Genomic DNA, 12190 nt, shown 5'->3' on the forward strand with positions numbered 1-12190 from the left:
TTAGTCTCAAAAACAAATAGATAAGTTTATAAAATGTGGCGGCTGTTGAACTTGAATCAGGAGTTTCCAGTCAGAGGCAAAGATATTAAAATACCATTGCTAGTTTACGTGAAATGTTTTCTGAAACAAAAAATACAAGCAGATTTTGTAGACTTGAGAAAACACAGAGTATTTAAGATTAAATACTGTTTTAAAATACACACTAAAAACGCAGAGAAATCTGTAATAGTGGAGTTTGTCAAGAGTAGTGAAGCCGTTTTAAACTCAATTGTAGTCTAAACCCAAATTCAGTCCATGCTCTACGTGTCGACTCAAATCCGTTCAAATGCCGCCCCCTCCTGGTAAAAAGTGGTGGTTGTTTTATTTATTGTTTTATTTTGTTTTATTTTTCAACACAAATCATGTCAGTAGAGGGCGCCATAAGGATGGTTAATAAATTCAGCTTACATTAGATCACTGCTGGTCCTTTTCGTTCTCTGACTATAATTAGATGCATTATTTAGTAAATTAAACCTATTCAGTGTTTAATTTATGTAAATAAGAAGATGCATTTAGTAAATCAAACCTATAGCCTACAATGTTTAATTTATGGTAATTAGAAGATTTAATAAATCAAACCTAAAGCCTACAGTGTTTAATTTTTGTATTTTTCAAGCTTTTAGAAATTTAAATAGCAAAAAATGCTAGATAGTTCAGTTTCCTCCAAATTTTTTAAAAACTTTTAGAAGGTGTCATTACGTCCCATTATTAGGATGTTTTTTTAATATAATTTCATGTAGTATTGAGACACGAAATGGTATCTAGTTAGAAAACAGCGGCCAGTGGTAAATCTAAGCTGCTCATTTGTTACCTTGTACTTTCAGACTGTTAGCTAGCTTAGGTCCAAGTATGAAAAAAATCTTGTCTGGTATGAAATTTGGTTTCTGAAAGCTATACAGGATTTTTTATTCCAGTGGCCTGCATGCTCGGAATACATTTGTGCGCTCTTTACGCACGGGTTCGCTTTGGTCTTTGTGTACGTCTCCTTTAAGAAGTCCAAGTGCCCTCTCCTCCTCCTCCTCCCTCTCCACGCTCCTCACATCTCATAGAGGTGTTATTGCATTAAGAATAAACCAGCCAAGCGATCAAACACCCGAATGGAGTTTGCTTGTCCAGCCTTTGGCTACAAATCTTCGACTGGAAATAGAAAGCAGAGCAAACATCCGAAGCGCACTTTGGTTATCTCGGAGCGTCGAGAACTGGATTTCTAATTTACTGATAGCCAGCTTTGCGTTTGTTTCGAAAGCTGAGCAGGAGTATTTGGGTGGATTACGATGTTATTGTTCATCAGGGGCACTTGAGCTGGGTGTTCGGGAGAGTTTTGAATGCGGTGTGGGGCTTGCCGGCCTCGCTGCACTGAGACCCGGACGCGTTGAGAGCAGGGAGTCGGTGACACGGAGTCCTCATGGCGCAACGGGTGCGTAAAAACCTCCGCAACAAAAAACACTCAAACGTGGCCGTCAAGACGAATTCAACTAGAAAGCTGCTAAAAATGGACGTAATTACAGTCAGATGTCCTTTAATACCTTGAATGAATAATGTGTGTTTAAACACCTAAGTTGTTTAGGAATACACACAGCAACAAGTGAAACCACCAAAAAAAATGAACTCCCATATATTTCCATTTGTTGTAGCACGCCGTTTTTCATTTCCGTCTAAAATCATTTTAATTGGTATCAAATTCAAATTAGTATTTTTTATTTTGAAATTATCTCGACTAATTCCTTATATAGGCTAGCTGACAGCCAAAAGCGTAACTTGATGCACACAGCCTGTCCATAACTCATATTTCTCTGGTTGGATGCTTATCCGAGACTGATAACAATAATTATTTTTATACACCGTTAAAACATTGCTAAATTTCACTGTTATTTCAAGACATATTTTGAATTATAAATTCTTTTATTTTTTATTCCAGTAAACTACAAGAAAACCGAGTAGAAATAAAAAGAAAATAGCCTTATAAGAAATATTTCGTTTTAGCCAGATGTCGGTTTCTCATGATACGGTAATTTTAAGATAGCATTCATTTAAATTTGACATTAGATGTGGATTGAAATTTTCCGTGTGTGTATTTATAAATTTGTTTATTTATTTGTAGGTGTTAAAAATGTTTTAATTGCAATTCATTCATATTTTCTTTTGCACGTTCTGGCACATTTAGAAGCCACAAAGAGCCTAAAAATTAAAACTGTTCCGCCTTTAATTATTTTTTCAGTTTGAATCTATACTGACGTGTAATTCGTTAATTAGTTTTTGATGCTCAGTTTATAACCTTTTAAACAAATAGAGCTTTGTTCCCTTCCTTGGCTGTTGTTATAGCCTGTCAACGTTTGCAAGATGTGTGTACAACCAAGTCTCGGTCTGATTTTAACTTGCACGTTTTGACTGTGCTCAGTACGAGGATCTGGTCCACTACGGGAGGGATGCGGTCGGGATCCCGTCTCCGATGTACGGGGATCCTCACGCGGCAAGAGCGATGCAGGCGGTGCATATGGGTCACGGGCCGCCGCTTCACCAGTTCCTCCCGGCTCCCGGCGTCCCGTCGCCCGTTAACGACGCACTCAAACGGGATAAAGACGCCATTTACGGGTATGTGAGATTAGTAGACTATGAGTTTTATTATGCAGATGAGTTCGGCTGTAGGGTAGAATTTCCATGCGAAATATTTTCCAGTGTAGTCGCTTGTTATATTGTGCTAATAATTTATAATTTTCTGTTAGACTAGCTACTTTTTACTGGAATAGCCTACTGGGAAAAAACACTGAAAAGTTTATATGTAGGCTAGACAGTGGGATTTTAATAAAATAGAAATTCAGCACAAATTAAATGTAGCTACTTCCCTCATTTACACCAGCTTTTAACGATATGTGGAGCACGAAAGCAGTCGCACGGGTTGATCGGGTCAAAATGAACGATTTTTCTTTTATGCAAAAAATAAATTAAAAATCTTTTAAGCCAAGATCATGTTCCATGAAGACATTTAGTAAATGTATTTCCGTAAATATATCAAAACGTATTTTTTGATTAATAATGTGCATTGCTAAGAACTTCATTTGGACAACTTTTAAATGTGATTTTCTTAATATTTTTTTTTATAATTTTTTTGCACTCTCAATTTCCAGATATTCTAATAGTCGTATCTCGATCAAATATTGTCCCATCCTAACAAACCATACAAAAATGCAAAGCTTATTAAGCTTTCAGATGATGTATAAATCTAAATAAAAAAAGGCCCTTATGACTGGTTTTGTGGTCCAAGGCCACATTTATTGCAATGCCAGAATGATCTTTTTTTTCCCATAAACAACCATACATTTTGCATGAACCTGGAATTAAAATAACTTAAAATTTCACATAAAAAATAGATTTAATTTCATATTTCATTTTTATTGTTAAAAAAGAGTGCCTCGAGCCTGAAAGTGCTGTGCTTGTGGACTAACAAAGCGTTTATTTTCGCCACAAATCGTCTGTAAACGCCACTGGATGTGATTTGTTTTGCAGGCACCCTCTCTTTCCTCTGCTTGCACTAGTTTTTGAGAAATGTGAATTGGCGACCTGTACGCCGCGAGAGAGCGGAGTGACCGGAGACGTCTGCTCGTCCGAGTCCTTCGACGAAGATATTACAGTATTCTCAAAACAGGTCAGGCCCACGTTTACCCCTCTATATCTGCAACAAGCTTCACTAATATCAGCCTCCGACAACGCAGCCCATGTGGAAATCATGTGTGAAAACTGTGCCTCGATATTACAGTCTGACGATACGATCGCTATTGTTTAATTTCAGATAAGGGCGGAAAAACCTTTCTTCTCGTCCAATCCAGACTTGGATAATTTGGTAGGTCGCCCTGTGGTTTGAGATTTTTTTTGTTTATTTATATGCTAATAATTTTACTTGACGAAATTCAAGTCCAATTTGATTGCTGAATAAAATGAAACAATAATCACAAAGCATTTTTTGCGACGTGAAATGTCGTTTCGTTTTAGATGATTCAAGCCATACAAGTGTTACGATTTCATCTCCTCGAATTAGAGAAGGTTGGCTTTCACTTACTACTACTTCTATTTTATTATTATTATTATTATTATTCTGAGCGACGTGGCCTACATCATGTTAATATCATAAAGGCCGATCACTGATGCTGAATTGTGCACTTATCGTAGGTGCATGAGCTGTGTGACAATTTCTGTCACCGCTACATCAGCTGTCTGAAGGGGAAGATGCCCACTGATCTGATGGTGGATGATAAAGAGGGGGGATCCAGATCTGATGGAGAGGAATTTACACGCACCCCGGGCGGGACAGACACGGCAAGTCTTCAGCTCACATCTTTCTACTTTTGGTTGCTTTTGAATGCTGTATATTCATGCTTTGTACAGAGCCAGGAAGCCACTAGAGCTTTTTCATTAAAACTTGAATTGTTATAGGAAAAGTTTAATAGATGCTAACATAGAACATAAATGTGGAAATAAATATAAATGGATATATATATATATATATATATATATTTATATATATATATATATATATATATATATATATATATATATATATATATAATCAAGATTTATGGGCCTTTTTGTTAACAAACCTATGTTTTTAAATGTGTCTATATTTATTTGCATGCAGCTTTAGTAAGAGATTATTTGGAATATTTGTGCATTAAAAAATGTTTTTTTTATGCCTGTATAATAAATAAATCAGTAAACGTAAAGGCATCTAAAATATACTCTTTCCGTAAAACATTAATATATTTTGACATTATAATTTCATCGTTCAATAAATAGCGAAGCAAACTTGAAACACTATCCAGACAGTTTGTTTTAGTGGGGAGGCCTGAAACTCCTGTTTCATGTGATACAATACGGCCACAGACTATCCATCCTCCTTGTCTGTATTAAATAACAGCGGATAATCAATCTTCTGTCATTTTATAATGAATCATTTTTGCTCTTTTGAGGTGAAATGTAACTCTTCACATTACAGTGTCCATGTTATGCATAATTAAATATATATAAATGCAGCAAACTTGGGAAGTGTTGATTATCAAGTGTGCTGTGTGTGTCTTCAATGGCTAATGCACATCACTGAAGCATGTTTTTCTCTTTACTGCAGTGTTTGCACATATGTTTGCTGTACTCTGTGAGTTTGGTGTCATGTTATAATAAGTGCATTTCTCTTAATCATGTGGTTTTAAGAGGCACCGTCATTGCATTTGAAACATTAGGGATTACCTTTGTCTAGTTGAACATTTTGAGTTACAGTATTATAAGCATGTCACAAGTTTGTCTGCTTATTGTGCAGAGATGTTGAACATCTCCTTATTTATACAAAGTATTATTCTGAGAAGACCAAAGTATGTTGCTATTCTGTGCACAATTGGCACTGGATCCCGAAAAGTAAACCACTTACTTTATTTTGACTCAATTTTGAAGCATTTGCTTTCCAAAACAACTCATAACAGAATAAAACATGTAATTTGGAATGTAGATATAAATTACTTTAACATTTTTAAATAAATAAATGAAATACATATATATATATATATATATATATATATATATATATATATATATATATATATATATATATATAATTGACAGGGGCAAGTTGTCACATGGGAAACTAGTTGAAGATTAGGGCAGTTACACACAAAAAAATCCCATAACAGTGATTTTGAAAGTTGGTTTTAAGCACCTAGTTCAAAACCCTCTAAAAGCTAAAATATCATACTAATGTCATCATGTTTAGGTAATTGCATTTGGGTGACAGGGACAATTGAAAAAAAAAAAAATATTTATATTTATATTTATATATATATATATATATATATATATATATATATATATATATATATATATATATATATAAATATAAATATATAAATATAAATATATACATAATTGTTAGATTTTTATTTTGCATACAGCTGTTATATGAGATTTTCTTGGAAAATTAGTTTTTTTAAAAATGCAAAAACAATTAATTTGACTTTTTTAGCACAAAAAAATAAAAGAAAAAGACAATAACACAGCAAAGTTCTTTTTTAAATGAAAACTTTGAACTACTTTTAACAATTAACAATTAACAATTCTATAAGAAATAGTAATTGGAGTCAAAATCGTGACAACTAGCCCCAGTCTCTTCTAATATGAATCCGTCTTGCTCTTATCGCTCATGTGTGAATGGTTGCTGACCCCTGGTTAAGACATTTCTCTCTAGGTTTAGTGCCAGTTAAATGCAACACACTGATCAGATTGCATCTTAACAACATAATAAAAATATTTAGCTGTCACTGACATGCAGCGTTCATCGCTGGTCTGTGTGTGCAGTGTGCAGTAATACACACACTGGCCAGATGCACAGGTGTTTCACGTCATAGCTGTTATTATATTATATGTATTTTAGCACAGTTCAAATGCTCAACTGACCAATCAGCATCCCGGCCCGTATCCATCCGCTTCATTCACTCTGTTAAATCCGACAAGATGGGTTTTCAAAATATCCTGTATGTTTATGTGAATGCGTTTGTTTGTCTTATAATTTCTGCGCAGATGTTTGTGTGTGCACGCGCACGTGTGTTTATATACAGCAGTCCGTAGTGCTCTTCAACTGTTTGCTCTTCCAGCATGTGTTCTGTATTACTCCTTACAGCACGCCTCTGGTATGCAACGCTATACTGTACTTAAGCAATGGTATATTACACTGAACGCAGCTTATTACTCTGTCTACCTGTCTGTCTCTCTCTAGGCGTTCTGGAGGGAGGACGACGCAGCATCTGTTCATTCTTCTGAAGCTCCTGCGGCCTGCAGTAGACGGCCCAGCTCACACAATGGAGACAACAGCAGCGAGCACGGTAACACACTCACACGCTACGCTACAGATACACACGCAAGTGTTTGAGAAGGCCTCGCTCTGTGCCAAGTGAAACAGATCTACTGCAGGTTTGTCATCTCTAGCATACATTTACACTTTAGCACCGCCACGGGGGTCTCTGACTGCACACGCACACACAAACATGCAAGTACACACACTGGTTGACTGCTCCTAAATAACTGCAGCCGCTCGTGTGTGTGTGTGGATGTGTGTTGGACAGGAAATGGTGCATGATGGATATAAAGACTCTTCTCTGGGCTCCTCTGCTCTGAGCACCAACCATGGCCAATAAAAACCAGAGTACATACTTCCCGGAGCACCGCATCTGTGTGTGTGTGTGTGTGTGTGTGTGTGTGTGTGTGTGTGTGTGTGTGTGTTTTGTTCGCTGTGCCTCAGCACAGCAGCTGTGAGTCTGTCTCAGACAGAATATCTCACTACCTGAGAAAGAGAAACAACAGACAGACAAACACACGGTTAAATGTGTAAAGCATCGAGTCTGTCCTAGAGCATTGCTTATACTGTAAATGTTTGGTTGACGTCATTTTAAGTTTTGACAAATTTAAAGGAGCTGTGTCACACCTTTTTACTTTCTATGTCAGTTTTGTGTTCAAAAACTTGACATTTTGCGCCCTCTTTCTGATGCATAAACACAAAGGGCTATTTTCCCCCTCATTATGCTTTTAAGACTACTAATGTTTAATACTTTTAATATTTCAAACATTTGCTTGACTTTATTATTTACTTTTTTTAAGCTTTCAGGTCAAGGAGCCATGTCAAACCTTTTAACTTTTTTTGTCAAAATTAATTTTCATGTCTTTTTTGATGCATAAAACTAAAGAGCTACTATGCTTTTAAGATTATTAATGGCTAAGACTTTTTATAATGTAAACATTTGTTATAGGTTTTTTAGACTGAATTTAAAGGGCCCATGCCATTTTTTTACTTTTTTTTTTGTCAAATTTGTTTTCAAAAAGACCTATAATTGAATTCTCATTACATTTTGTTCCCTCTTTCTGATGCTTAAGTATAAAAGTTTTTTTTTAATGATTTTAAAGATTATCAATTGTTAAGATTTTTTATTACTGTAAACTCCATATTATCTTTTTTAGTTTTAAGATTGATTTAAAAAGAGGGCAAGTTATACTTTTTTTTTTTTTTGCTTTGTCAGTTTTTTTTAGTTTGTTTTAAAAAATAGTTTTATTTTCATGACATTTTGTACCCTCCTTCTAATGCATAAAATTAAAGCACAGTTTTTTGCCAGTATGGTTTTATCTAAATGCCTTCTTTTCATGTAAAAGGAGATCATTGTCAAAAGTATTATCAAACATCACTGAATCGTCCTACATACATTAAGTTATACCAACAAAACTACCTTTAACCATGTAGAAATGGCTCTTTAAGGTAACAGCTGCATCTTAAACACTTTTTACATTGCAGTTTTATTTTCTGTCTGACATCAGAAAGTTGCAACAGCTTCAAAACAAGTTGTTTTTCTGATTATTCCTAATAAATGGTCATTTTCACAAGGGATGACATTTATAGCTCTAAAAACTTTCTGTTTGTTACAGTACAAAAGGAGAATTTGGCTCCTCAGGATATGAGCCCTTAAATAAAACTAACTGCTAACAAAACACTTCAGAGATGGTGAAACCACATCAACCAGAACTTCGGAGAATTACAGTTGTAATGATGTGTTAGAGCATAATTAAAAAGTAATGTGATCATACTTTTGTGATAAAAAGACACGATCAGCGTAATCATGCTCAAATTATGATGAATGAAAATGAATAAAGTACTTGTGATGTACTTTATTAGTGGAAAATAAACATCAAGCTAAATATGCTTTAGGATGTTTTAGAAGGTTTTTGAAATGTTAAAACCCAGTTTAAATGGTTTCTACAATGTTCAAAGTGGAAATGAAAGGTTTAAATTTTGGTTTTGGGAGTCCCCAACAACAGGTGTAAGGTCAAAAAACACTTTTACTCTTATAATATGCTTTTTTTTCACCTTACTTGCTCAACGTCTCCTAAATGATTCGCTCAACGATTCATTTTTCCAAAGCCCTACTTTGCATGATGCTAATCTGCGGTGATTGGTCTGTTTCCTTCCATCATGAGCCTGTGATGCCTGATAAAGAAGCGTTTGTGAGCGCAGTGCTGCTTTGTGTACAGCATTACAGAGGAAACCGCTATTTTTATCGCTCCAAAAGCACCATCTAGTGGCAAATAATGAATTTGCATTTTCATTCAGACCAACATGAAAAGACCAACAAGTGGGATGGCAGTATGCTAATATTTCATGTTGACATCAATGATTCAGAGTCAACTCTTTTTTTGAGAGAGAGACAATAACTTTATACACGGTGCACTTTTAAATGTTAAACTTGTTTTCATTCACTGTGAGCTGTGTTACACACTGCATGAAAGGTCATTTAAAAAAATCCATAAAAGGGGCACTTTAAAAGCATTACAAAGAATCGAAAACGAATGCAGCCAATGCAACTACGGAGAATATTATCTAACATCTGTTAATGCTCTGTAATTGCTTTCTTTTCCCCAGGTGACTTTCTGGATCAGAGTGTTGCGTCTCCAAGCACCGGAGAGGAGGAAGACCCTGATAAAGAGAGGAAGAACAACAAGAAAAGAGGCATTTTTCCCAAAGTTGCCACCAACATCATGAGGGCATGGCTGTTCCAGCACCTCTCGGTAAAACACCTCTCTGCTTCCCCAGTCTTCATGCAAATCAAGCTCTATAATCTTAATTTACATGGCGTGTTACTTTCTCACGGGGTAAAAACCAAAGCAGAATATGCAGAACTAAAGCCAAAAGTCATTAAACTGTATGCAATATAACTGTAAACAATAGGTTTTCTGAATTATTAACGTTCAGTTAAGATTAATGAAAGTGCGGGTGAATGTGCGTTACTAGTTATCATGTTACCTAAAGTTTCTTTATTTGTAAACTTAATCTGAAGGTCATCAATACCCACATATAAACCTATAAAACAGCTTACAGATGCACAGAACAAGATAAGAAGCTCATGCGGCGTGTCTGTACCTGCACGGCTACATTACTTCAAGCTCAGTGACGCTCCCACAGTGCCTGGAAGCTAGTAGTGAACACACACACACACACAGATGCACTAATGACTGGTGTAACGATGTATTGGGATGAAACACAAGCAGGGTTTCCGTACTGTTGTCATGTGTAAAGTGTGATAACGGTTTCCATGGTAAAGTGGGCGGGCACGACTCGGAGCCCCTCCCCCTCCCTCAAGCTTTGAATATGTAATCAGTGATACTGCTTTCAGAGAATTGACAAGACGTTTTTTCTGCAGCCTTAATTTCCTTCTCTCTCATTCGGAAACTTGTTGAATCTCCTTCCAAACAAATAAGCGCTCACACTGCCGCATAAACACTAGCTCATATGTGTCCCACATAAAGGCTGTGATTTAGATGGGGTAATTAGTGAGTAGTTTGTTGCCTTCTTGACAGCAGATGTGAAGCAGCAGAACACAAGGCTGCCTGAGCAACCAACATTAAGGAAGTTTTTTTTTTGCTTTCAGATTGCTTTTATTCTTTTGTATTTTTACTATCGTTTGGAGTCATGAGAGGACAGGAATGAGCTAAACATGTGCGAACCACACTGCATACATTTTTATCAAAATATACATTTTAAATGCATTTAAATATACATATTTATATTTTTAAAATAGATTAAAAAATTATTAAAATATATATTGGTAGAAAATACATTTACATTTATACTTTTGGATCTTTTTTGTATATTTTGAAATATATTTAAAATATATTTGGTAATATATAGTAGATTCCAAAGCCTATATATATATATATATATTCATGAATGGAATAAGTACTTTCATTCAGTAAAAACGCAATAAATTGTTTAGAAGTGACAGTAAAGACACGTCTGAAGGATCATGTGAGTAATGATGCTGTAAATTCAGCTTTACATCACAAGAATAAATTACATTTGAACATTTATTCATGTAGAAAATGGTTATTTTAAATTATAATACTATTTCACAAATTACTGTTCTTTCTCTCCCCTGTTTTACTGACTTTTCATTAAAAAAAAAAAATCCTAAACTGATCCCAAACCTTTGAACGGCAAAGAAAAATGAGATCTTTTATTTTTGCCAAACTGGCAGAATCATAAATATCCTTCAAAGAGGAGTCAGTCCCATATGCACAAGCTGGAAAAAATCTATCCAAGATGGTGAATAAAATGCAAGAAGTGTTGATATATTTATAATTATTTCAATATGGAGTGGTAAAATAAAGAGACCATTTTACTTTGCATGTTTTGTATCAGATGATTATTTGGGCTGTTGTGTGATTTAGCAACAGTGCCAAACCTTGCTAAAGCACAGGCCTAAACCAATACATGATCAACTAATGAATTAGAATGACAATAATCACATAACATTATTGTGCAGATATTTTGTAGCAGCGCACAAACACCTAAACGTACTTCACAGTGATTTGGAGGTGAACAATGAAACAGACTGTGGGTTGTAGACGCGAGGGCTTTCCTTCAGGCGCCGAATAAGGTGGTTAGCATGCAGATAGATGACATTACAACATTCCCTGAGATCATTAGGGGGTTAAAGGTCGTGGGTGTAAAAGAACGCGCCCCCAACCTTTATTCCCGTACAGTTGCCCGATCCATTCAGCTCCAGCAGCCACACATCGCAGACGTTACTGCATCCTGCTGTTTGAAGTTCAGAAACACGAGAAGCTCATGCAAAACCTGATTCATATGTTTTCCACCCTGCCTCTTCCCAGGCTCTGATCATTTTCAATCTCCATATTCGTGTTTGTCAGTGGTAAATGTGATTTCGCAGACCTCCGCTCGCTGATTACCCTTTAATTCTACTGCGCCCATTCCAAAGGAATAGTTCACCCAGTCATTATTTTCTGCATTCTTACTGTTGCTCAAGACCCATGACTCATTTTGACTACTTTTACTGCACTTTTTTTTTTTTTTTGGTTTGGACAGTTTATTGCTGCATGAGAAAGAGTTGCATTAAGTTTTGCGTCCCAAAAATATGCAAGTTTGGATCTGTATCTTGAAAAAAACATTTCTGCTGATTTGCCACAATACTTGATTTGGCCAAATATTGGCTAATTTGGTGATGCTGTATACATGGTTCAAAAGATCCTCTTACACGCTTACAAACACAACATCCACAGAACCTTTCAAATGCAGAAACGGATCTTTATAGTCGAAAAAGGTGCTTTCGATTTTTAT

At 35.7% G+C, this 12190-nt stretch overlaps 1 protein-coding gene across 2 annotated transcripts in view; it reads left to right on the forward strand.

Annotated features, from left to right (window-relative positions):
- Positions 1–1073: 1073 nt before the first annotated feature.
- Positions 1074–12190, forward strand: part of meis1a (Meis homeobox 1 a) — a 23637-nt gene continuing 12520 nt past the window's right edge. Inside the window, exons 1-8 of one of the 2 annotated variants that reach the window (XM_052545934.1) lie at positions 1074–1456; positions 2438–2631; positions 3544–3682; positions 3827–3877; positions 4027–4077; positions 4204–4350; positions 6791–6896; positions 9476–9621. In XM_052545934.1, the coding sequence (XP_052401894.1) occupies positions 1445–1456; positions 2438–2631; positions 3544–3682; positions 3827–3877; positions 4027–4077; positions 4204–4350; positions 6791–6896; positions 9476–9621 (846 nt within the window). In that variant the 5' untranslated portion in view covers positions 1074–1444. The remainder of the gene's footprint in view (positions 1457–2437; positions 2632–3543; positions 3683–3826; positions 3878–4026; positions 4078–4203; positions 4351–6790; positions 6897–9475; positions 9622–12190) is intronic. The other variant, XM_052545935.1, reaches the window with a different exon arrangement.

This window comes from Carassius gibelio, chromosome B1 (assembly GCF_023724105.1).
Source record: "Carassius gibelio isolate Cgi1373 ecotype wild population from Czech Republic chromosome B1, carGib1.2-hapl.c, whole genome shotgun sequence".
Taxonomy (NCBI): domain Eukaryota; kingdom Metazoa; phylum Chordata; class Actinopteri; order Cypriniformes; family Cyprinidae; genus Carassius; species Carassius gibelio.